The sequence below is a fragment of the Drosophila guanche genome, unplaced genomic scaffold (genome assembly GCF_900245975.1).
Source record: "Drosophila guanche unplaced genomic scaffold, DGUA_6, whole genome shotgun sequence".
NCBI lineage: Eukaryota > Metazoa > Arthropoda > Insecta > Diptera > Drosophilidae > Drosophila > Drosophila guanche.
In genome coordinates this window covers 549164-573611 of record NW_022995744.1, presented here as the reverse complement: position 1 = coordinate 573611, position 24448 = coordinate 549164, and the positions used below count along the sequence as shown (strand labels likewise).

The window sequence follows — 24448 nt, the reverse complement described above, 5'->3', positions numbered from 1 at the left end:
CGCGTGCGCAGAGGCAATGTGGAGAGAGATATAAAGAGAGACAGATATGGGGCGAGCGAGAAGCACGTTCCTTTCCGTTGTATAGAAACGCTGCGTCGGCAAAACCGTCATTTCAAAAAGACCGTTGAGCGGGATAGGCAGTCGTCGAAACGGAACGCACGAATGACGATCAGCCCCCAGTAGGGTTCCGCTTTGCGTTCAATAAAGTTTACCACATACGTGTTCAGTTATTAAAATGGCCCCTAAACCTGTGCTAATTGTACGCCTCCTGTGCCTCGTTTCACTGCTAGGAATGGCACAAACCTCCTTGGAGTACAACCGCTACCTGGAGCAAATATTCCAAAAGTACGGGGATGGCGGGACCATCAACTTTGAGGTAACAACAACAACAACAAAAACAGCCGCCCATCCAACAAGTCTTGTAAACACACACAAAGAGGGGATATATGAGGCGAGGTAAACAAAGACGGACATGTACTCTGGCGCTTTTTGCTGATGTTATGGCAAACAATTAGTGAGTTTTTGTGGACCGGGCATAGTGCACCAACGACCATCTAAGACAGAAAACTGGTAATCGTTAAAAGAAGGTTACACGGGGCAGAGAAAAAATAAATTGGTGTACGACAAATATATGAGTATTGTGAAAGTGAAACCTTTCTGTACATTTCAACAACAGTTATAATCGCATCACTGCATTCAACCTGAAATCTTTATGGACACACAACCCTATAACAACTACGGGGTGCTAGGGTAGCAGTCGTCCACTCCGTCGCCATCGCCATCGTTGCCTCTCTCTCTCCCTCTTTTATGGAACTCATGACAGAAACGTGGAGACTTTATTGCGGGCATTATCATAAATTTAATCAAAATCCAGATACAAACACATATTGTGTTATACACTCCCGAGACTTGAGCATCCAGCATGGACGGCACAATACCCCTCCACGTAGCCAAAACAAGATTAAAAGATTACTCCGATAAGAGCAATTTTCCTGGGGGAAGATAACACAAGAGCTGACGAATTCTAAATCTAGAGGCTAGTCTGTTGGCCCCAGGCCAAGAACAGACTCCACCTAAATCTTTCGCAATGCACACCGAGGTTGTGCTTATGGACTCCATAGTTAGAGATGGGGCTCCCTGGAAATTGGCATTACTCATGCGTAGCGCTACGCAATACGTTTTGTCCATTTAAATTCCAGGTTACTAAAAAGTTTCTACGCACTCGGCATACTAACAGAGTCGCGTGGCCCCCTCATCCGCCACAGCCGTATGCTAGGTTAGGAGAGGGTATTCTGTTCCCATTCTAAAATCTCAATTTCAATGGCATATTATGCCGAGTTCTTGGAACACAAAGAATTTTTCTGAATGAAAGTATAAACGAGAGCGTGTGAAACGCGTCACAGTTTTTTTTACCTAAAAACGCCATTCCGTGGGAAACGGCCATATCTTTCAGATCGCCAAATTGATACATACATCAACTTTCGCGCGCAAATAAGAATATGGTATTTACTTCACCCTATTTACGCTTCGAGTACCGGATATAATAAAGATCAAAGGATTTAATTTTTTTTACTTTTCCCAAGTTTTTTAAAGGTAAAATTTCGTAAAAAAATACTGAACAAAAATGATTATTTTTGCATTTAAAACTTGTGAGTAATAATTATACATAAGATATTTAAGTAATTGTTACATTGTGGAAAGCAGCCTAGACCTCGAGCTAAATGCATTCCTAGTAGAACGAGAAGGAACGTGTGAGACGCTTTTTACGCGTCACAACTTTTATACCCGGCACTCAGTACTACATCTGCACCTTAGATGTATTTTGTCAAATTTTAAATTTTTTCTTCATCTTTCATCAAAATCTACAACACTTCTCACACCAACACCAACTCACACAAACATGCTCCTTTATCTCGCCGCCCTTCCCTAGACCCACACACTGCAGACTCGAGGCAGAGGCAGAGGCAGAGGCACCGTCCGCTCACCAAAAGGGGCCGTGTGAGACGCTTCTTACGCGTCATAACTTTTATACCCGGCACTCAGTACTACATCTGCACCTCAGCGCTTATTTGTCAAATTTTACATTTTTCCTTCATCTGTCATCGACATCAACAACACTACTCACACAAACATGCTCCTTTATCTCGCCGCCCTTCCCTAGACCCACACACTGCAGACTCGCGGCAGAGGCAGAGGCAGCGCCCGCGCACAAAAAAAAAAAACAAATATAAGCTGCGGAACGGGGTGGGTCGGCAGAGGCAGCGGTAGAGGGACGGCAGAGGCAGAGGCCGAGTGAAGCAGAAGCAGAGTGTGAATGAGAGAATGTGAAAAGAACAACAAAAGCTGCGGGACAGGGTGGGTTTAGCCACTGGAAATTAATTTCTTCATTGTGGCTATAATAATGATCCAATCGGATCCCAATTTGGTCTGATAGATATGGCCATTCCCTACGGAATGGCGTTTTTAGTTTTCTTTTATCTTCAAAATTGTAGATTTTTGAGGTTTTCGCCCTTTTGCGGGGGCGGGGCTCATTTTTGAAATACACTGGTTTCAATGTGAGCATATAGCAGTCTGGATGCAAAATTTGGTGGCTCTAGCTCTTATAGTCTCTGAGAACTAGCCGACAAACAAGACGGACAGACGGACGGACGGAAACACGGACAGACAGACATGCCTCTATCGACTCGACTATTGATGCTGATCAAGAATATATATTCTTTATGGGGTCGGAAACGTTTCCTTCTGTGCGTTACATACAACCGTTATTCCCCACAAATACAATATACTCTATTTACTCTTAGAGTACCGGGTATAAAAATGCTGTGAGATCCATTAATATACTAAGATTGATAAACAGCTGTCAGCTGTTATTTTGCTGTTACTAAATTAAATGCATATTTGAAGAAAAGAAAGTTATATCATTCAATAATTATTCCATGTTATAAATACTGTCCTTACAGGGTCTCGAGCATTTAATGTACAGCTTGAACCTGGGCCAGATCGAGTTCGACCCCTCGCACACTATCGATGAGCATCGACCCCGAGGGTACTCTAATGAAACGAAAGCTAGCACTAATGGCACCTACTTTGAGAAGCAGATCAAAGCCAATGCCACCGGCGACGAATCTATGGATGTGCAGATATCATCAAAGACCTCAAATAACTCGGGGCCTGCGGTTCCAGAGTTTCTAGAAATACACGACCCCAAGCATCGGCATCCGAGGGAGAGCAGCGGTGAGCCTTTCCCCCTTAACTGTATGGATCTGCATTACACTACTCGGCACGATTTTGCCGCTTCGATCCAGACCAACTTAAAAATTATTAAGCTTTAAATGCAAAAATGTTGATTTTTGTGAAAAATTATTAAGCTTTAAATGCAAAAATGTTGATTTTTGTGAGGTACTTTTTAGGAAATTTGTACTTACAAAACTCTGGAAAAGTTCAACAGGTTAAACAGTTGTAGCTCATACGTCTCTCCATAGACTTTGACGAGTAATACCTTAAACGACGTCCAATTAATGCATCTGTTCATAAAAAATAGTGGATACATGATTTTTATTTTTCTACTTTTCTCGAGTTTTTAAAGTCGACATTTCCCAGACTCTAAGCCAAAACCGCAAAGTGTTTGGGTATTCTTTATAGATGCATTCGTCAGCTTTATAGAATGGCTAAGCATTACAACCTAGCGCTACCTCTAAGAAAGACGTTACAAACAAAAACCGGACTTTATAAATCTCTAATAAAAGTTCTGCCATAGAAAAACACGATAATTAAAAAAAAAATTTAAAGCCTTTAGTCTATAAAAAAGTCAGTTTGGTTCGAAGCGGAAAAAAAGTAGTGTTATCAGACACCTGAGTATTTGCACTCTTCAGAGTTGCCTGATTATTACACAGATACGAGTAGACCAAGCAAAGACACCACTGCCATTAACAGTAGGAGAGAAGTTCCCTCCATTCTCATGATGGTAACTATAAGAAACATAAACATGAGATTATGTACATTCAGATTATATTATTCAAGTATGACAATAATGAGCCAGTGGCAACCACAAAGAATTACCTGAGAGACAATTCCAATTAAGTCGTAGAGAAATTCTCAAGCCCCAATATAAATAGAAGCAACGGGGCCCTACTACACACTTGCATATGTGTGTACATACATGGCAAAACAAATGTATCTTAATTGGCCAGCTTCCAAGTTCAAGTCACTGCAGGGGCACGGGCACCGGCATCTACTAACACACATATGTAGTACATATGTATGTATGCATATACTCGTAATAAATTCAATTATGCTATCCATCTCGAAGAGTAAATAGGTTATATTGTATTTGTGGGGAATAACGGATCCGGACTGCTGTATGCTCACACTGAAACCAGTGTATTTCAAAAATGAGCCACGCCCCCTTCCGCCCCTTAAAAAGGGCGAAAACCTCCCAAATCTACAATTTTGAAGATAAAAGAAAACTAAAAACGCCATTTCGTATCTATCAGATCACCAGATTGGGATCCGATCGCATCATTATTATAGCCACAATGGAGAAATTAATTTCCAGTGGCTAAACCCACCCTGTCCCGCAGCTTTTGTTGCTCTTTTTACATTCTCTCATTCACACTCTGCTTCTGCTTCACTCGGCCGCTGCCTTTGCCCTCCCCCTGCCGACTTTTACCCACCCCGTCCCTCAGCTTATATTTGTGTTTTTTTTTGTGTGCGGCCACTGCCTCTTTTGCGGGGCGGTAGGGGGCGTGACTCATTTTTGAAATACACTGGTTTCAGTGTGAGCATATAGCAGTCTGGATGCAAAATTTTGGTGGCTCTAGCTCTTATAGTCTCTGAGAACTAGCCGACAGACAAGACGGACAGACAGACATGGCTCTATCAACTCGTCTATTGATGCTGATCAAGAATATATATACTTTATGGGGTCGGAAACGTTCCTTCTGTGCGTTACATACAACCGTTATTCCCCACAAATACAATATACCCTATTTACTCTTCGAGTACCGGGTATAGAAACGTTAAAAAAATATCAGACTTTGTAAATTCTATAAAAACAAGACATTGTTCTTTACAAAAAATTAAAGCCCTCACTCTATCAGAAAAAGCTGCTTTGGTTCGAAGCGGAAAAAAACAAGTTCAATTGTCGGGTAGAGTTATCTGAAAATGTACGGGCATTGTAGCTAGCTCTCCTTTTGGGCAGTGCAATGTCATGTCAGCTGGTGGTAAAAATCCTCGTCCACAGGGCGATAAAGCGATAAACAACCCCATTATGTACGCGGAAGTGGAAAACAAATTGTCGTATAAAAACAATCATCCATCAACAGGGAGGAGCTAGAACAAGTGCCTTTTCAGCTGATGCTGTTCACGTTACTGGATTCGGCGAGATTTGCCGGTTATTGAAATGTACACAAACACTAAAACGGCTCTTCATAAACAGTTAGCACCAAGCAGGGGCGATACAACTCATGAATCGTTCCTACAAGCGAATCGGGTGCCAATTGTGAGTGTGGTCTTGAGTAAACAAAATAGGCCACCGCTCGTATTTTTATGCTCAGAATGATTAAGTTCACACTACCCTCTTGTGTTTACCAGCTAGTGTAAATATTAATAAGTGATATGAGTATTTAACAAAAAAACATTACAATCTATTGAATTTTTAGTTGATGGCAGACCATGGCCTGCAGCCGCCTGCTTGTCGCCGAAGCTTTTGCTCTCCCTGATTGTGGACCACAATGATCTACACAGAAACAGTATTTACCGGAAGCTGATCAGTACGGGCTCCACCGTTCCGACGGAGACCACTCACAACTCTGATGAGGAGTACAACAACTTCATCAACTCGGTACGGATCACCCCCAGAGCATTCATGAAGCTTTGTCCAGCTCTATTGGCCCAAATCGACGGAGGTGTGTGTGCTCAGCCAGCTCCACGTTTGCAAATACTTCAGGATAAAAACCAAAAGATTTGGGATGGTAGGTGAACAGGGCTTCCACACAACTCTCTTAAGCGGTACATGGGCTAACCATTTCCCCTCTTTCAGCTTGGGTCTGTGCCAGTATATCCATGTTTGTACTCTCTGCATGCGGTCTACTTGGCATTCTCCTGGTGCCTTTGATGAAAACGACAGCTTATCAGGAGATTCTCAAGTTTCTGGTATCCATAGCCGTGGGCACATTGGCCGGAGATGCTCTGATGCACTTGCTGCCTCACGCTCTCTTCAAAGAGGAGAAGCACGAGCAGGCCCTAGACGAGGGGCACGTGATGAGTGTTGCACACAAGCACAGCAAGGAAGCGGCCCTGCTGTGTGGTTGTTCTTTTCTTGCCGCCCTGTTCATGTACACGCTAGAGAACGTAATTCCGCTGCTGAAGGGCGATGGGCAGATCCACGAGCACAGCCATGGACATGGGCACAGTCATGGCCACTCACCTGGCCAGCAGGTGGAGAAGGAAGTTCCAGAGGTACCAGCTTCACGTGAGCTTAATGTGATGCTGCAGGAGACGAAGCTGGACGCAAAGTCAGCAGAGCGGCCGCTCACTCCTGTGGCCTTTATGGTCATCATTGGCGATGGACTGCACAATCTCACCGATGGCTTAGCCATTGGTGCCGCATTTGCCAGTGATCCTGTTACAGGTCTGGCCACAGCATTCGCTGTTCTATGTCACGAGCTACCGCACGAGTTGGGCGACTTTGCACTTCTTCTGCAGACAGGTGTCTCCGTGAGGCGAGCCATTTACATGAACCTGGTTAGCTCGGTTCTAAGTTTTGTTGGCATGGCTGTAGGTCTGTTTATTGCCGGCATTGGAGATGGAATGACGCAATGGATTTATGCAGCCACCGCAGGCTCCTTCCTATACATTGCCTTTGCCGATCTGGTGCCCACAATGAGTGTGGCCCACAACACGGAGATGGCGAAGGATCCAAAGGGTATTCTAATCCAGGTATTCGGCATATTCCTGGGTGGACTGATCATGTTGATCATTGCCCTGAACGAACACGACCTGGAGGGACTGTTTAAGAGCTTCTAGGCATTCCAGAAGACACGTTCAGAATCTCAAACTGGTTACTGCGGAAATGCATCTGTTTTTTCTTGTCGATAGTTGAATTTAAGCATCTTTGAAATTTCCACTTGAGTAAGAGATATCTTCCTCATCATCCCAAGCTTATGCATAAAACTTTAAGAAGATTAACGACTGTAAGCGAATGTAGTCAGAGCAAATAGGCTAAGAATATTTTTGGCTAGTTCTAAGACGGAAGTTACCCGTTAATCGTTATCCAATGTCATCCAAAGGGTTATGTTTCCCCGTTTAATAACGAATTAGTTGCTCTTTAATGAGTTACCTGTTAACACTTATTGTAAAGCTTTTATCGATTAAAGATCTGTTTAAGATAACTGCAATTGTTGTTGCTCCTCAAAAGGTTCATGGGGCAAGCGAGCGGGGTTCTGCAAAGATTAAATATGAACATGAAGATCGACGTTGCCTGTTAGTGAGTTCTCACCAGCTTCTGCGATCGCTCCTCCAGCAAGCCATACGCAACGTGACTCAACTTGAAGCCACAAGGCAGGGCCACGCCTTGGATGCGATAGAAGGCTCCTGCTGACCCTTCCTCGGCTAACTTGTGGGCCGCCGAGACAGTGCACTTGCCTAGGAAGTGAGTGGATGCCACCATGGGACCACGTGAGATGTCAATGTGGTCCCCCAGGCGGTACAGACTCACTCGCCCATTATTCTGTTGCGCGATACTCGGCAATTGTTCGCTCTTGTATTTAGAATCCTTAAAAATCTCCTGGGCAATCTCTTGCTGAACGTCCAAGCGTTCGATGCGCAAATCCTGGGCCGCAAGTCTAATCATTTCAGCCGAGATGGCTCGCATTTCCGACTTCGATGGCTGCCAGTTTTGGGTCTCCAGCACGATATCGTGAATAAAGCTACCCGACTTGACTGTGATAAAGATTCATTAGACGAGAGATCTACATAATATAAGCCATGGATTTACTGTTTGGTCCCGGGAAGCTGTGCAATTGGAGGTTCGCTTCCGTCTTAAATGCCCGCGTCAAAGCAGCGCCCAGCATGAAGCTGCATGTACGCCAGAAGGCTCTGCAACAGGGGAACATAGGTGAGCATCATAGGTGATCAGACTCAATAACGCCATATCCTTACTTGTTGACCACATGCGGCTCGGAGACATTAAAGTTGAGCAACTGCAAGGTGCAGGACTCCTGAAGGGGCCGGTGCATATCCCACGGGACACTACCATCGATTAGAGCCAGAGCAGTGCGTCTGCAGTGTCCCTCACTCAAGTGCTGTGCACAGTTGAATGGCGTGGAGATATGGTTGTTCATCACCAGAGTCACATCCTCGGGCAAACCCAAATAACGGACCTCGATCTTGTCAATACGGCCAACGGCGTCTCGTTGCCGGCGCTGCTCCTGTGCAAACAGTTCATTCCGAGAGGCAATCGACGTAGAAAAGTTTGCTGCAAGTAAATTTATATATTTAATTAATTAAAGCATGACATACTTCTGGAGTTTTCCGCCATTTTCCAGTCGAGCACGTCCACCCTGAGGCTGGAGCCGCCTCATTACACGTTAAGCCCACAACGACATTTAGTACAATCACATTTGAATTGCTTTTGCTCAATAAAAGTTACAGCAATTAGGTATACATACATTTAGTTCTGTATTGCTGCAATTGGCTTAGGGCACACCAGCTTGCTTTATGTAATTTTGTAGCCCTAGACATGATTTTTTACTATTTATTTTCGTACCAGTGGGACCGGGGATAAATCCGCGATAAAATATACCTACACCCTCAAATATACCGAAATATACCACCCAGACCAGATGACATCATCCCTTTAGAAATCAGGCGATAGTATTTTGTGATATTTGATGGTATGTTTCTAGCAGCTCGATATCAGATCTGTTTTATATTCCGCGGGGTACCTAGCAAACAGAGAGTAAAGTCTCAATTAAACGGAGGCAACAATGCCGTTGAAGTTGAGGCCATCAACGGCAAAAACTATAAATATTATTATAGATTAATGCGATTATATTAAATTTATTTGCATTTTTCATTTTTCGAACTTATTTGAACGCCATTTGCTCATGATGCCAAAACACTGACCCGACTGAGCTGTTACAAAATTTGTTTTAAGATGTTTTCTTTTTGGGACCAATTACTGCTCCACAGGATTCTGCGGAGGAAGGGCGAAGGCGATGTTTTTGACTTGAAACTATCATATTCTGAGTCATATTTTCAAACTGGGGAATGTGCAAAGGGTATTGTTAGATGGGGTTTCATACTCATGCTCCATACGACCCTGCTGGTTTCTTTCCTGCAGATGCTTTCCGGCGCTTATTTCGTTGATTGTCCTCCTTCTCCACAAATGCAAGAGCCGCCAATTCCACTAAAAGTTGTGTCCTGTAACCGTACCTTAGTGTGACCCTACGGAATGCGGCTTTCACCTCTGGTCACACTCTGCTGATAGCTAAATAAATTGCACAGTGTGCTAGCAAACGTGTTTTCGTATCTGAGTACTAGGCTTTTTTTAAATTTAAATGGTTGGCGACCAGGTAAAAATGTCACTAAACATTTTGAACTAAAAAAAAAGTTGTTTGCCGAACGAACACTAGAAATAGAATGGAGTACTAGGCTTTAGCTCCGAAACATTGTTCATTCGGTATATAAACCAGTATATTTTATTAACTTGTAAGTATATGAAAGTATTTTCCTTAAGCTAGTCACACTGATTACAATTTTGATTGTCATTCCGCTCGAAATAAAAAGGTATTTTCTCGAGTAACAGCAAACAGCAGAAAAAAAGAAGATATAAATATGGATCTGGATTTGGCACGCAACCTGCCACGAGCTGGCTTCAACTTTGACAACTGCAAGCGGTAAGCTCATGAAACGTTCGGCGTATCTTCATGACAAGTCTTCTTCTGCAGAAATGCGACACTTCTGAGTGGGGGTTTTAAGCCGCCGACCACAACCAAAACTGGAACCACCATTGTGGGCATAATTTACAAGGATGGTGTGGTCCTGGGAGCCGACACTCGCGCCACCGAGGGTCCCATTGTATCTGACAAGAACTGCGCCAAGATCCATTATCTGGCCAAGAATATATAGTAAGTGGTTAGTTTGTTCTGAGTTTAAGCTCCTCAACTAACACATACCTTGCAGCTGCTGTGGTGCAGGAACTGCGGCCGACACCGAAATGACTACCGATCTCATTTCGTCCCACTTGGAGCTGCACCGCCTCAGCACCGAGCGAGAGGTGCGCGTGGTGGCCGCCAACACCATGCTAAAGCAAATGCTTTTCCGCTACCAGGGTCATATCAGTGCCGCCTTGGTGCTGGGCGGCGTAGATAAAACTGGGCCCCACATTTATTCCATTCATCCTCATGGCAGCTCCGACAAGCTGCCCTATGCCACCATGGGGTCCGGAAGCCTGGCCGCCATGTCTGTGTTCGAGAGCCGCTGGAAGCCCGACCTGTCCGAGGAGGAGGCCAAGTTGCTCGTACGCGATGCAATTGCGGCTGGTATTTTCAACGACTTGGGCTCGGGCTCAAACGTTGATTTGTGCGTGATACGCAAGGATAACGTGGAATATCTTCGTAACTACGAGCTAGCCAACAAGAAGGGCACGCGCCAGTTGGACTATCGCTTTAACATTGGCGCAACACAAGTTCTCCATTCCACCACCAAGGACATGCACATCACTGAGCGCATCGAGGTGGTGCCTATGGAGACGTCCTAAGGGAGCTATTAGTTTTCTTTGCTTTCGCATACTTATTATAAAACCGAAATAAGAGTTTTTGTGGAGTGGTTCAATAAATGGAGCAACGCTTCAATTTAATTCGCCCTTTTACTAGTTGGGGTTGGGGGGTCCATATGTGAGATTTTAATTGGACTAGCTGCGCCCATGGACAAACGATGGTTTGGCCGACAGCGAATAAAAACCCATTCTACATACATAGCGCTTCTATCCAAAAGTGATCAATGGGACCCGGACCTTTTGCTTAAACATTAATTAATGAGTCTAATATCACATAATATAGAGGGACAATTCCTAGACGTTGAAGGCACATTCCATCTGGTAAACTAATTGATTAATTGGCACCAAGAATTCACTTGATTGTTTACATCTTAAACACTCATTATAAAGCTAATATTTTATAATATAACTACTAACAACTATGTTACAAACTAAAAACAGGGTGAGGGGCACTAGCAAAATCGCTCTAGAACCATGCAGTTTCGCCCCATTTGGTGTGGGTTCCAGCAGATGCGATACAGTTAGACATGAGAGGGCCAGATTGGTAGTGATCCTTGGGGGCTGGGCATTTATCAGAGAAGATATCTTTTCTGCCTCGCGCGCACAAGCCTCCAGTTGGAGCCGGGTTGGTCGCTTGATGCTGCTGCTTGGCACCAGAGCCACGAAAATGCCTACTTCCATGGTGAGAAATCCCGTCAGCTGGCACTCGTTAACCTGCACCAGCCCATCCAGCTGCTGGAGCACACCATGCAGCGTGAGCAACGTGCTGTTCTGAGCTCGCAGCCCATACATGGCCCGATCAAACTGCTTCCGGGAGTAGATAATCCTGAAGGCTCCGCCTGCACAAAGCGGACAACATGCCCCAGGCGGCACAATCAATCGACAGTTTCTGGACACTGGAGCCGGGCATTGGACTGTCCGACACCGTCTTCCCATTTCGCTGGCCAGCAAACCCACCTCCCGACAGCGACCCACGTAGTCGGCCAGCACGTACTCGGCCCTCGCTGCGAAAATGCTCCGATAGGTCACCCCATTAATTCCACAAACGGGCGACGGCGAGGCGCGATTCGACTGGCAGGCCGACCAATAGGCCACCTGACCACTGGGATATTCTCTCAGCAGATCGCATGCATTGGCGTGAGTTCGTCCCTCGGTGTCACACACCTCACCCTGATGGTAGGAGGAGCAGTTTGTGGCGCTGGCGTTTACTGCGATGAGATGAGTTAAATAAAAGACGCACACTTACAAGCTGAAACCGACTTGAGCTTACCACAGACGTACTGCTGACAGGGCCGCTGCATGCTGGCCAGGCAAACCTTCCGTTTGTCCAGGCACTGGGTTCCTTGAGGGCAACTGTTGGGAGCCGCTGCCTGGCAAGCATTTCGGGCATTGCATGCCCCGTACACATAGTTGCCCTCCGGCATGTGGCACTTGGCCACGCAGGCCGAGGGATAGGTGTTCCCGTTCGAGCCACACACGGGCACATAATGAGCCGCACAGTTGCATGGGAGGCTTGTGTAGCTGGAGTCCGTGAATCCGGGCAGGCGACACTGCTTCTTGGTGCAGGTGATCTCGCCGGCGAAGCAGCTGCATAGATTGCACTCCAGGTAGAAGGATGAGCCATGGCGAAAACTTCGTCCCCCTGGAAGGGTGCAGTGGGCGTGGGTGTAGCTGGGCAACGGCTGGCACTGCTCTAGGTGGCCCTGAAGTCCGCAGCTGCAAACAATGTGCTCGGCGGACAGTGGCTGGCCCACATCGGACTTAGTGTGGATGTTGCTCTTGCCGAGGCGTACGTACGCCCCAAAGGGCACAATCAGGCTAGAGGCCTGGCCCAGGCTGCATCCTGGAATGCAGGCGTAGCCTTGGATGTCGCCTCTCCTCTGCAGGACACACACCTCACTTGCATTGCACGGTTTTTTTGAGCAGGGCGAGGTCAGTCCGTAAGGTCCAACAGCGTTGCGGGGCTCTTTCCGCAGATACGACCGTAAGGTGATGCAAGGGAGGGGCTCCTCGTCCTCTTCTGCAGAGGGTTGGAGGCGCGAACAAATGGCCTGGGGTCGCTTCTGTTGGCGTGTCCAGTCCAAGCACTCCTCCAGCAGCTCGTGGCAGTCCTCGCTGCAGATGCCGTTGAAGAGTCCCATCCTAGTGCAGGGTTGCAGTTGCAGAGCGCAGACAAGAGCCTGCCATTTGTCTGGGGCACAGCTGGTGGTGTTCTTGATGAAAAGTTCCTGGCCGAGAACCCGAACAAATCCGCGCTTCTGCAGCATCAGGAAATCCTCCCTGGCCGCCGCATCGTGGGCTGCGGTGCAGCTGCGGAAGAGATCCGTCGGACGATTATTGAAATTTGAGCAGAAGCTGAGGCCATCGCAGCCAAGCTCGCACGGGGCATCCACGCTCTCTACGCATCGACGAAGCTCACGTTCGTTGGGCTGCTCCAAACACTCGCTGTCGAAGCTGGCCCGTGTCTCCCACCAGTCACTGGTGAAGATCTGGGTGCAGAGGTGACGGCATCTGTGGCTACTGGCCTGCTCGCAGCACTGACGCTTGGCTGCATCGATGCCAAGGTGGTTTGCTTCTCCCACAGCCTCAGCTGCCTTGCCCCCCACTCGTCGGTGCGATGAAAGTCCTCCTCCAGCTGGAACATACAGCTTTCGAGTCACCGTCAGAAAGCATTGCCAGAAGGGCAAGTGTGGCAAGGGCGTGCCACAGCCTGCCGCCTCCAGCCGCGTAAAAATCACTTCGCTACGCTCTACCTGGGTCCCATTCTGATGCAGCAGGTTCCGGCAGGTGTGGCGACAGTGCTCCTTGTTGCTGTACGCACAGCACGGCAGATCTGTTGGGGATTTTCAGAGGATGGATTAATTTCGGTGTCGACAGGCCCGGATAGACGGATTTCTTACATTGTTCGGCGTTGGCCAACGGCGCCATATCCGTGTGGTTGTGTATACATTGTACCACATCCAAGTTGCGATCCCCGCATGAGGAACCAATGTCCACATGTCCCTGGCTGGCATTGGAGGGCTCAAAGGCAGCACGGCAAGTCTGTAAAAAAAAACCGAACAATTATGATTATAAAACAGCCAATTCTTGTCTATTCCAGATATGCTTCGGATCGATTTCGCCAAACAATTTAGAAAATTACACAAATTATGGAAAACTACTGGAAAGTTGACGAAAGAGAGTGGATTCTTGTATCTATTAATTATTTGCATTCATTTCTTTTTAGGAGTCCTTCCTAACAAAATGGAAAACCTTTACCGAGAAGTGTCTTAATGACCACAGTTGTCCAAAAAATACGATTGGTTTAACGTAGGGATTATAATCCTTAACTTTCGAAGTTAATTCCTCAAGCATAATTGGTAAGAGCACAACTCAACATATTTTTAAATTATCTGGGTTTTGTGTCATTCTTATGTACATATGTACATAGAGGGTATGTGAGCTCAGAAGACAAGAAAAAAAAGTACAATCATAAAACAGTAGTACATAACTACTGGCTATTTTTTTTTTCTCTCTCTCTTTATATTTACAATCTGTTTGTTTAAACAATAAGTAAATTGTATAATTAATATTCAATTAAAAGAAATATCAGTTTTCCAATGAGACCTGCTATTATATATAACATCTTTTCAGTTTGTTGGATTTATCTATCAGGGATATCGAGAATGTGGTATCTTTTCAGTCTTCTTACTGTTAAGCTATTGTCTAATAGACTTAAGGCTAAATTATTTTCGTGGTTGTGGAGTCTGTCGATGTATTTCTTACTAGTTTTCTTTATTTCTTCTTTAATTGTTGGAATATTCAGATATTTGTGGAACTACTGGCTATGACATAGAACCTTCATCTGTTTGAGTACCTAATATGATAAAGCTTCTCTTTGTAGGCATCATGTGAAGATGTCCTTTAGTAACTAGAACCAACCATTACCTGAAGACACTCGGAGGTGCGCGCCTGCCCACAGCACCGATCCGCCGCTTCCTGGCGCTCCAGACAGTCGTACAGCATTTGTTCATCGCTCCGCCTGCAGTTGTGGACCGGTGCTTGGTTCGCCGAGGCGCAGACATTTCGACAATGTTGCAGAACACCAAATTGGCAGCAACGCCTGCCCGACCAGTCGGCACCGCGGGTGACCGCTGCGGATGGTAAGTCCAGTAAGAATAAGACGATGAGGATTGATTATCTGAGTGGATTGCCAGTACATTCGCGCTTACCTTCGAAAGTTTGGTTTATGCACTTCCAGAATTCCACCTGAGGCAGTTGACAATACTTTCGCAGCTCCTCACGACCATCGCCAGCGCCTCCCGAGGCAAACTCCACCAACGATAACTGAAAATGTGTACATTAGATGGCAGAGAAAAAATCCCATCTAAAACCCCTAATAACCGATTTAGATGTTTAGCTGTCGGCCCTCTAGACCATAACCTGTTGCGATCTGCTTCAAGTGCTCACTGCAGTCACAGCGGGACCTTAATGAGGGATTCGTATCGGGGGTTGCCGATGGAGACCAAAACATGCTGGTTGCATTTTTATTTTTTAGCGTATTATGTTACATTCTCGTATCCGAATGCTTTTCTGTTCCTGACACCATCATAAATAAAATTTTCTGCTTTACACCTCCCTCTCTCCGATCTACCTATCGATAAGAGAGAGGCGCACGAAATTTCAATATCAAATTTTCAGGCTCAGACTCAGGCTCAGGCTCGGCGTGAGGCTTGCATATCGGCTACAGTAATCTGAGTAAAGCGATGTCTATTCAAGATGCTCAAGATACTTGCACTTCATCTCTCTCGTCCTTAAAACTGGCCAGGCCAGGCCTTCCAATAAATTAAAATTAGCATAAGCAGGAGCGTAGTTAAGGTTTACTACATTGGGGAATATCAAGAATAAATTTTGTAGTCCTGCAAGCAATTCAACAAACACATATATGTACGTATGTACATACATATGAACATGTGATCACATCCTGGCTGTTGCAGTTATTTTAATGAAGTGTCTATGGCCGGGTCACACACTCCCACACATGCACAAGCCAAGACGGAGGCTCACTTGTTCTGGAATCCCCTGCCATCTCACAGCCTGGCCACCTTGGCAGTTCCATCAGGTTAGACGCAAACGCAAACCTTCCTGAAAATTGTTGCCCGCTGGACAACAAAAGACCTTTCACTTATCGTGATAGGAGATCTAATCTCCAATTTCGGCACGACTTTTCACACGTTTTTCAATTGCTTGGTGTGGTGGAAGTTCGGATATCAATTGGGTCTCCTATTTCCCGAATCCCGCTGCAAAGATCTTGTCACTCTCTAATCTCTTCCACAACCAAGGAAACTCAAATTTAACTCGGAAATACCATACCATGTCTATTCCAATGACTGTGATTGTGGGAAAAAACCAGTTTGCTTCATTTTACTTCGGCATTATCCTGTTTTGTGGTTAGTTGTCATTTTGTCAGTTTCAATTTGGGCAAAAGATTTAATGCCTTAATTTGCATTTATAAGTGAAAATGGAATACAAAGCGGAGAAACCTCAGCCCATTTCAGTTGAAAAAACGAATTGCTTTGGAGGAAAATTGTTATGATTACAAAGTTAAATGATGCCAGTGATTTGATTGTGGGCTTTTGTCGGGGCTAGCTAGGAGCAGGCTACCGAGACACACGCAGAAAAAGGCCCGGGGCTCGGGGCTCGGGTTCGGGTATTCAGTATGGGCTCACACAAACAACAAATTGATTTTTGCCCGGGCTTAAGTTTTATGAATGACTTTGAGTGGCAAACTGGTTGGTCTGGCTCTGGATCTGGCACTGTTTCTGACTCTGACTCTTGTCTGGGCTTGGTCTTTGAGCTGCAATTACCTGTTTGCCAGTTTATGTTAATTAACAATGCAATTTTTGAGTGTGTGGATTTTGTCGAACTGGGGCTGTGATGGAAGCCTGAATTTTCCTTTTTGGCACAAGGCTCATTCGTACAACTCCACGCCGAGCACTGAACACTGAACACCGCACGGCGGATATGGCATTCAAAGTTCTTTCGAACAGTTTTAAAACCTGTCATAATAGTTCTTGATGACTGACTGAGCCACGCTTATGGAATTCTAAATTTATTTTGCTTAGTATGCACCTCTCGCAGTTGCATACACAGAGAAAGAGTGCCCATACAAATAACAGGAAATGTGACGAGTTTTCCCTCTTATCGGATGGTTCAATCTGAATCTGAACGGCTATCCACTCAACTACGTTCCTAGATGGCAAGTTACCGGAATGGCGTTTAATATTTATGACATACACATTGCTTTCCTTTGAGACAATTTTTTGTTGGGTTTGGCCTGGCCAAGACTTTGACGCCACAGCGGAGTATACAATAAATAATATAGTGTGATATGCATATTTACAATATATTTTATGAAAGATATATTTAAAATTTTCTGATATTTTACATACGTATGTAGATATGGATATATATGTAAATTTCTGCTTACAAAACCAGTAACAGAATTCATTTATGATATCTGTTTATACAAATGTATAAATATGTATGAACATATGTATGTATGATTCTTCAACATTTCCTCCCGTCGCGATGCTTCCCATACTTACATTTTCGCAAGCTGTGCGACATGAGCCAAAGACCTGATTGCAACATGTGAAGATATCTAGAGGGAGAAAAAAATATATATTAAAACGAGAAGGGACGTGTGAGACGTTTCTTACGCGTCACATCTTGTATACCCGGTACTCAGTAGTACATCTGTACCTTAGTGGTTTTTTTCAAATTTTACAATTTTTCTACGTATGTCATCTACGTCTACATTTACACTACTTCTCACGCCAACACGCTCTTTTAGCTCGGCCCCCTCCCACACTTCGTGAAGCAGAGCGTGGCATGAGCGGATGTGCAAAAAATGAACAAAAGCGGCTGGACGGGGTGGGTTTAGCCACTGCAAATTAATTGATTCATTCTGGCTATAATATAATATAATATACCCAATTCGGTAATATGATTTATATGGTCATTCAATACGGAATGGCGTTTTTAGTTTTCTGTTATCTTCAAAATTGTCGGCTGTCGGAGATTTTCGACCTTCGCGAGGGCGGAAGGGGGTGGGGCTAATTTTTAAAAACACTAGCAACAGTTCGAGCATACAACCATCTGAATGCAAAATTTGGTGGCTCCAGGTCTTATAGTCTGTGAGAACCAGGCGCTCAACAAGTCGGGCGGACAGACGGACGGACAGAGATATTTGGCTAAATCGAGTCGGCTATTGAAGCTGATCAAGAATATCTATACTTTGTGGGGTCGGAAACGCTTCCGTCTCTGCGTTACATATGTACAGCCACTTTGTCCACAAATTAAATGTACCCCATTTACACTTCGAGTATCAAAATGGGGCAGGAAAGCAAATAGTTAAGTTAGCAAGAGAATCATATCAAGGTTTAATGACATGGATTTTGACACCACTCAGCACATTTAAATGAAAGAAAATGCAACAAAAAACATATGGCCATCGTCATATGTGAATCTGTACCCGAAGATACTTATAATTTCTTCAAATCAGGGGTCTCTGAGATAGGGCGTTCTTCTCTTTACTAATTAGGTAGATAGTATCTAGCTAATCTATGTCTTTCTGTCTCTTTGCTCTTCTGCGGATTATTTTGAGGATTGTTCATTGGCTGCTGAACTTTTCTTGGGAAAACCAAGGTGGCGAGTGTTTAATAGGGGCTTATGGATGGGAGATATGGCAGCGTGACACAAAGGGCTGCAGATAGATACTCGCAGGTAAAAGAATTGGATTCTGTCCAAAAAGTTTCATTAAATTTAAAGATTTCCATTAATATTGTAGGTGTAGTCCTATAACCACTTGTTTTTACTTTTTAAAATCACTTAGTGGGACTATCGAATGTCTTGTGATTGGGCTGAGATGGGAAAATCTGGCACCGTTTTGCACACATTCGTTATTTTCAAAGGCAATCATATCCCCAAATATGATTTTTATCACACTCTTGTCTGATCTCGCCATTCCGCCCATCCCTAGCTGCTGCCGCTTCGCATACCCAACATGTGCGACACATGTCCCCAGAGCGAGTCGAGTGACAGCTGGCTGGCCGAAGGGCGGGTTCAAAGAGTTCTGTTGAGTGCGTGAAAAATTTCGTTTTTGTCACTTGGAGCAGGAACTGAACTGGTGGGGAGAGGGAGGGGCTACTGAACTTCACAGAACATCAAAAGCAATGCTCATTAATTAAGTGTGCAATTGCGAATGGATTGCATTTTTACAAGGAGACCTAGGCGGGGCGGGGCAGGCGAGAAAATGTTAAAATTTCCTCATAATTTGCCTGAGAAGTCACCTATTTTTGACCCAGTCATTTCTTTTCGGCCCAGCAAGTCCGAATATTCTTTTTTGGGATTTCTGTGACTAATTTAAGCGGAAATGTACTTTGATGTCTGCCGAACTATGTGCCGAACTATGAACATGGCGATTCAAATTCAAAAACACTGGCACACTGTGAAAAATGTTTTGGATAGCTTGTTTGATTCTTTTCTTGATTTTCCGAATTTTAATTTTGAATCTCTTTTCGTTGTTAGATTTTATGTAGTGTTTATTTATAAATCTGTTAACTTTTCATTTATATTTGGCGACTCTCTGAATAATTTGTCGTAGTGAGTGCTATTAATACGATTTTAGTTGCTTATTTGCAAAGTTGCGCAGTCTTCAGCTAGCTTGGGTCGGGGCTCTTCTGGCTCTGGCTGTGCCTCTGCCTCGATTGTGGCCAACGATCTAAGTTGCCTGCCAACCCAACGCCAGAGGAAGAATGGGGTATCTCTGCTGTATTTATAAATATCTACAGAAGTTGTATCAATTGCACTCGGTCTCTGAGAGTCTTCAAGTCAAATGTCACAGCTGATTTGTCGCAGAGTTCTTTGGCATTTCCTGGCAGTGCTACTGATATGCGGTATCAAAGGAGTGACCACCCACCGGGCCTGAGTACGTGAGGGCAGCTTACGCATTCTCATAATTTATTGTTTTATATGCAGCTTTTTATGAGCACATCGATCGAATCCAAATAAACTATCAAAGTGAGCTGCCTACATTAGTTGACATATTTGTATGCAAAGCATTTCAAATCTCATTTTAGATGCAAGGCAGACGCCTCACAGAAGAAGAATTTCCTTTTCGCAAACAGCGACAATCGGCTGTGCCCCAAGTAGCAACGTGCATACGCACATATGTACATATGTACATAAATATATATTTACATGTGAGGGCAATAAAACTTCATTGGAAACCTAACACATTTATCAGACGCTGACACCCACACATCACAGCTCTCCCTCCGTCCCAATGAAATATTTCCTCTTCCATAATTCACTCCGGCTTGGAGTTAATGAAACAAGCAGGACGGGGAAGCTCCAGAATCTGAAGGTTCTGTTTGGCTTGGACTTGGACCGAATGCTGGCGCCATCAGACTCGCAGCTTGGGAGCAATTTATACAAATTTCGAACACAGTTTCAATTTAGATACACTTTCGCTCAAGCACGCACTCATAGCGATTCATACAGATACTTGTACTCGTATACTCGTACCGATCCAGTAGGGCGAGTAGCGTCATCATCACTTTCAATTAAAAAATTTCGTTCGCGCTCAAAAGAAATTATTGCTGTTGATTAAGTGTTGGGCCTGTAGAGGATGTCGATGGAGTGTGGATGGCATGTAGTTCCATTTGCATGCAAATCGAAGGGAGGGGACTACGTACATGCATGTGTATCTCGATTTCAAGAGTGTAGAACCTTTAATTCGAATAACTTTTTTTTTTACCAGAAGTTGTAGATATTTTTTAAAGCTCTGTAACCCTCTATGTGTACATACAGTTGCGAAAAAAATAATAGCACCACTACAACACATTTTGTTTTTGGCCAAAAAAAACCATTTCTGCTGTGATTTTTTTAAATTTTTAGTTTTTCCATATAGTTAAGTGTTCCCCATTAACAATAAAAGTGTTGCCTTTTTTCAAATATCTGTCTTTATATATATTTTTTGAACTTATAGAAAAAATACCACAAATATGGCGAACAAAATAATGGCACCATTAGCACTATTTAAAGTGAATCTCCGTAATTTCGCGGAATTTACTTTGTATTAACCACTTATTTATTAGTTTTGACTAATATTTATTTCACTGTTTCTATCATAAAAGCTAATAATAATCATTACAATAAGACGTGTAAAGCTCTGAAATGCGAAGAAGCGCGCCCCTAGAAAAAAATTTATATTTGACGTAAAAACTTACAGAGAACTTGGCCAATTGGTAGGAAGTTTCAATAAAATGATTCAAAACGCCTTCAACTACGAAGAAAAGTGTGAAACACGTGGATGAAAACGATTTATGACCCCTTTTAGGGTCAAAAGGCTGATTGGTGAGAGCAAGAAGGTTCCCTTCAAGCCTGCTCTCGAGCTTAAAAAAGAGCTTAAAATAAAATCGACGGGCTAGAAAGTTTGGATATATCTTAGATAACATAGCCTAAAAGCCTTCTACCAAAAAAAAGCTCGCACTTTTAACCGCCAGACATATCACTAAGCACATGATGTTTGCAAGGGAGCATGCCAATTGGACATCCCTATAATGGAGGAAAATTGTAATGTCAGATGAGTAAGAAGTGTTTTATTAACTGAAAAGGGATCTCGATTATACTTAAGACGTCCAAGGAACGCCAGTACACCAAAGAAACCCATTGAAAATAAAAGGTTTAATTTAATGGGATGGGCCTGCTTCCCTTACTATGGAGTAGGTTCAATATATTGAATAAAAACCATCAAGGATCAGCACGTGTGCTTGGATATCATGGAGACTGTAATGCTACCGTTTTGCAGAATATGAATTGCCACTAGTATGGGCAGTAAATAACCCACTAGTAAATAACCCAAGCATGAAAGCAAAGGAACGGTTAGGGGACAACACGGAACGTGTTAGAATGGCCAGCACAGTCGCCTGACACGAAACCCATCGAAAATTTGTGGTTCGCCATCCAAAATTCAGTTGCTGTATCCAAACCAACCACTGTAGGATCACTTTGAGACTTGAAAATTGCTTGTGGTGGTGGTGCTTTTAATTTTTTCACAGCTGTGTATTGCAGGCTGATTATAATAAAAGCGGTTGCTTTTGATCTGCCTCGAAAGGTCACTGGGCTGTGACTCAGACCCGGCCAGAGATAGAGCCTACAGTGATAAGACTTACCATGTGACTCGCCATCTCCATGAGCTCTCACTGATTGAACGGCCATCGTCTCCGAACTATCGAGTGCCTCGCTGGTTTCCACATCCAGCCAGTCATAATCTTCCGACTCCGTGCCATCCGAAGTCTTGCTTTTGGTGCTACTGGTGACCAGAACTCTTTGTTGGTCGGCGGAGGCGTTGCTCTTGTTGCGGCGCCGCACCTGTCGCTCTGAGGCATGACGGTGATCCTTCTTGGTGCTCTGGTTCTCATCCAACTGGCGCACGGCGCCATAGAGACTGAGACACAGCAGGAGGAGTAGAACCAGTAACTGCCAGCCACTGGGGCGCATTTTTATCGTTTTTTCTTCAGTCCACTGAATTTGTTGTTTTACACAAGTATTTCTTATTGCGCTTATGCTGAGTGCATTTTGTTCACTGCCACTACTGATAAGTCGATCAGTCGAAGGGAAATGAGTGTGTCCATCCACGAATACTCGTACGCGATTCTCCTGCTTCATCTATGTACATGTCCAAATGTCATTGCATCCGTTCGATAAGAAAATGCTTATGGACAGTGCAGCAGAGAGCACTAAGATTTTCAATTTTGTTTTCTAAACAGATGTATGTATACATTCACACATACATTTATGTTTGCGCTTCAAACTCTTTAAATGGCTTAGTTTTTTTACTTGCACTGTCCACTGTAAGTATATGTATGGATGTGTGTACAATAGGTATCAGTTCTCTATATTTTGAATCAAATGAAAACCAAAGCCCATTAATTTTAATGTTTTTCCCTCACAAGGAACTCTATTGACTGAGAGTTACAACTACAGATCCGATGGAATGTACATAATAATCGTAGTACGTATGTGTGTATGTATGGTTACTGGTGTCAGTGTAAGTTTTTTGAGCACGCCTCTGCCACTTGTCCACACGCTGTCACACAGTAATTAAGCCAATTGACCTCGACAGGCTGTTCGTCTCTTTATCTTTCCGACAGTTTGGCCAAGTCTTTCGGCGGCAGCGACAACATTTTATTAAAAGTGAAAAATATAAATAAATAATATTGAAAGCAGTGGTAGAGGCGGCGGTAGACAAAGTTCCGTCAACGGTGGCGCACGGCACACTAATGATGGGGCTCAGATACTTGAGGCCTCTCGCCTCTCACCCTCGCCTCGCCTCACTGGCACTCTCTATGTGCTTGTGTCAAAGCGCATAGCTAAGCAAGGAAGAGACAGTAAGAGTAGTCAAGCACTGCTACGTCTAAAATAATAGCCACCCTCATATTTTAACAAATTTTATCCGCTCAGCGAAGATTTTGTGAATTTTCCTTGTAAGCCACAGAACAAATTTCGACCTTAAGACTTTTTGACCTAGCAGATCTTAACTTAATAAAATCTCGAAAAATGTTAAAGAGTTGCAAAGCACAATATCAAAGTTGCAGAAGGATAATCAGAACACACAGAAAATACGGATTTAAGTTATATTTAAAGTGCTATTATATTGGACGTAACTGTAAGTAATAGCCTGCGGGTGGTGGGCGGTCTATCATCGTTGAGCGGTAGCTCTGCTTTGATGTCTTTCTAATTGCATATTTTACAGAGCAAAGGAGTCAAGCGCACTCACACACACACGCCCGAACAAGAGAACAAGGGAGGCTCACAGAGCAGTTATCCTGTAAAAGGAAAGTGGAGCTATTTGATGTAATATGGAGCCCATCAGTCAAGTCAGTCTACCAACACCCGCCCTTACAGGACCTAGGCACTAACATCGACACCGACATTGTCAGTCTTCCGCCAACGCTCTGTCGTCAGGCGAAGCACACAAGCGGCATGCTTAAAAACTAGACAATTATAAACTCATATGCAGCTTGAAGTCGAGTGCCGACTTTGTTTCTCCCGGCATGACAGTGTGTGGTGAATCCTTTTTGATTGCACCTGGAGCACGATCCACAATGTTAATGGAGAACACCACAAGTTGCTGTACTTATGGTAGACGAGCCGCGAAAGTTGAATACCATAAGTTATTATTTGTTCACTGAATTGGTTTACCGATTTCACAGAGCCCTCGCACAATTTATATAGATAGTAATTAAGCCGACCTGATTGTCACACATTTGAGAAATTCATTTGAAACTTTCCGTTTTTCATTCTGTTATTTAAAAAGGATTTAAAATTTAACCAGCCTCTGCGTTCTTGCATCCGCACGAGTCAACCGTTAAATTGTTCTGATATAACCGCGGACTTATCGATAATATATACCATCTGACCCTCGGAAATATACAGAAATATTCCTTTTCCTTTTAAAAATATACCGTAAATATACTGTATTCTCCATATCAATTTACTCGATTTTGAAATTCTGCGTAATATTACCAGCTGGTCGGAATTCTCAGGGCTAAAACTATAATTTTATCCGCTTAATGAATCAATCCTTTATAAAGCCCAGTACTCAGATGATTTTCCCAT

General features: G+C 44.0%; 4 protein-coding genes across 8 annotated transcripts in view; 2 read left to right on the top strand and 2 right to left on the bottom strand.

Moving 5' to 3' along the window:
* LOC117580381 (zinc transporter ZIP10) overlaps window positions 1-7391 on the top strand; it is an 8470-nt gene extending 1079 nt beyond the window's left edge. The window contains exons 1-4 of one of the 2 annotated variants that reach the window (XM_034266917.1): window positions 99-376; window positions 2961-3234; window positions 5661-5972; window positions 6041-7391. In XM_034266917.1, the coding sequence (XP_034122808.1) occupies window positions 236-376; window positions 2961-3234; window positions 5661-5972; window positions 6041-7026 (1713 nt within the window). In that variant the 5' untranslated portion in view covers window positions 99-235 and the 3' untranslated portion in view covers window positions 7027-7391. Of the gene's footprint in view, window positions 1-98; window positions 377-2960; window positions 3235-5660; window positions 5973-6040 lie in introns of those variants that run through there. The other variant, XM_034266918.1, reaches the window with a different exon arrangement.
* LOC117580385 (39S ribosomal protein L39, mitochondrial) overlaps window positions 1-8811 on the bottom strand; it is a 19361-nt gene extending 10550 nt beyond the window's left edge. Inside the window, exons 1-6 of one of the 3 annotated variants that reach the window (XR_004573565.1) lie at window positions 8670-8811; window positions 8161-8476; window positions 7997-8097; window positions 7499-7941; window positions 7340-7442; window positions 3426-3524 (exon numbers count right to left, since the gene is read on the bottom strand). Coding sequence is in view for 2 of the 3 variants with exons in the window: in XM_034266922.1 (XP_034122813.1) it covers window positions 7383-7442; window positions 7499-7941; window positions 7997-8097; window positions 8161-8476; window positions 8670-8742 (993 nt within the window). In the remaining variant the exon portion in view is untranslated. Of the gene's footprint in view, window positions 1-3425; window positions 3525-7300; window positions 7443-7498; window positions 7942-7996; window positions 8098-8160; window positions 8477-8669 lie in introns of those variants that run through there. The other 2 variants (XM_034266922.1, XM_034266921.1) reach the window with 2 other exon arrangements.
* A 928-nt stretch (window positions 8812-9739) lies between these two features.
* Window positions 9740-10861, top strand: LOC117579165 (proteasome subunit beta type-7). Its single transcript, XM_034264926.1, has 3 exons — window positions 9740-9899; window positions 9951-10130; window positions 10186-10861. The coding sequence occupies exons 1-3, from the start codon at window positions 9838-9840 to the stop codon at window positions 10760-10762; spliced, it is 819 nt and encodes a 272-aa protein (XP_034120817.1). The 5' UTR covers window positions 9740-9837; the 3' UTR covers window positions 10763-10861.
* Window positions 10828-23991, bottom strand: LOC117579164 (reversion-inducing cysteine-rich protein with Kazal motifs). Of its 2 annotated transcripts, none has more exons than XM_034264924.1 (7): window positions 22000-23991; window positions 17368-17423; window positions 14992-15106; window positions 14708-14913; window positions 13681-13822; window positions 12051-13613; window positions 10828-11988 (listed from the first exon to the last, which is right to left on the bottom strand). In XM_034264924.1, the coding sequence occupies exons 1-7, from the start codon at window positions 22493-22495 to the stop codon at window positions 11171-11173; spliced, it is 3396 nt and encodes a 1131-aa protein (XP_034120815.1). In that variant the 5' UTR covers window positions 22496-23991; the 3' UTR covers window positions 10828-11170. The 2 variants fall into 2 exon arrangements, with proteins under 2 accessions (XP_034120815.1, XP_034120816.1); XM_034264925.1 differs by lacking the exon at window positions 22000-23991 and adding an exon at window positions 19114-19280.
* Window positions 23992-24448: the final 457 nt, after the last annotated feature.

Excerpts from the sequence above, each read along its gene's own strand:
- LOC117579165 (XM_034264926.1), top strand. The coding sequence starts at position 9,838 with ATGGATCTGGATTTGGCACGCAACCTGCCACGAGCTGGCTTCAACTTT. Across the intron at positions 9,900-9,950 it reads AACTTTGACAACTGCAAGCG|AAATGCGACACTTCTGAGTG; the intron begins GTAAGCTCATGA and ends CTTCTTCTGCAG. Across the intron at positions 10,131-10,185 it reads TATCTGGCCAAGAATATATA|CTGCTGTGGTGCAGGAACTG; the intron begins GTAAGTGGTTAG and ends CATACCTTGCAG.
- LOC117579164 (XM_034264924.1), bottom strand. The coding sequence starts at position 22,495 with ATGAAGCAGGAGAATCGCGTACGAGTATTCGTGGATGGACACACTCAT. Across the intron at positions 15,107-17,367 it reads GTCGCACAGCTTGCGAAAAT|TTATCGTTGGTGGAGTTTGC; the intron begins GTAAGTATGGGA and ends ACACATTTTCAG. Across the intron at positions 13,614-13,680 it reads GTTGGCCAACGCCGAACAAT|ATCTGCCGTGCTGTGCGTAC; the intron begins GTAAGAAATCCG and ends AATCCCCAACAG.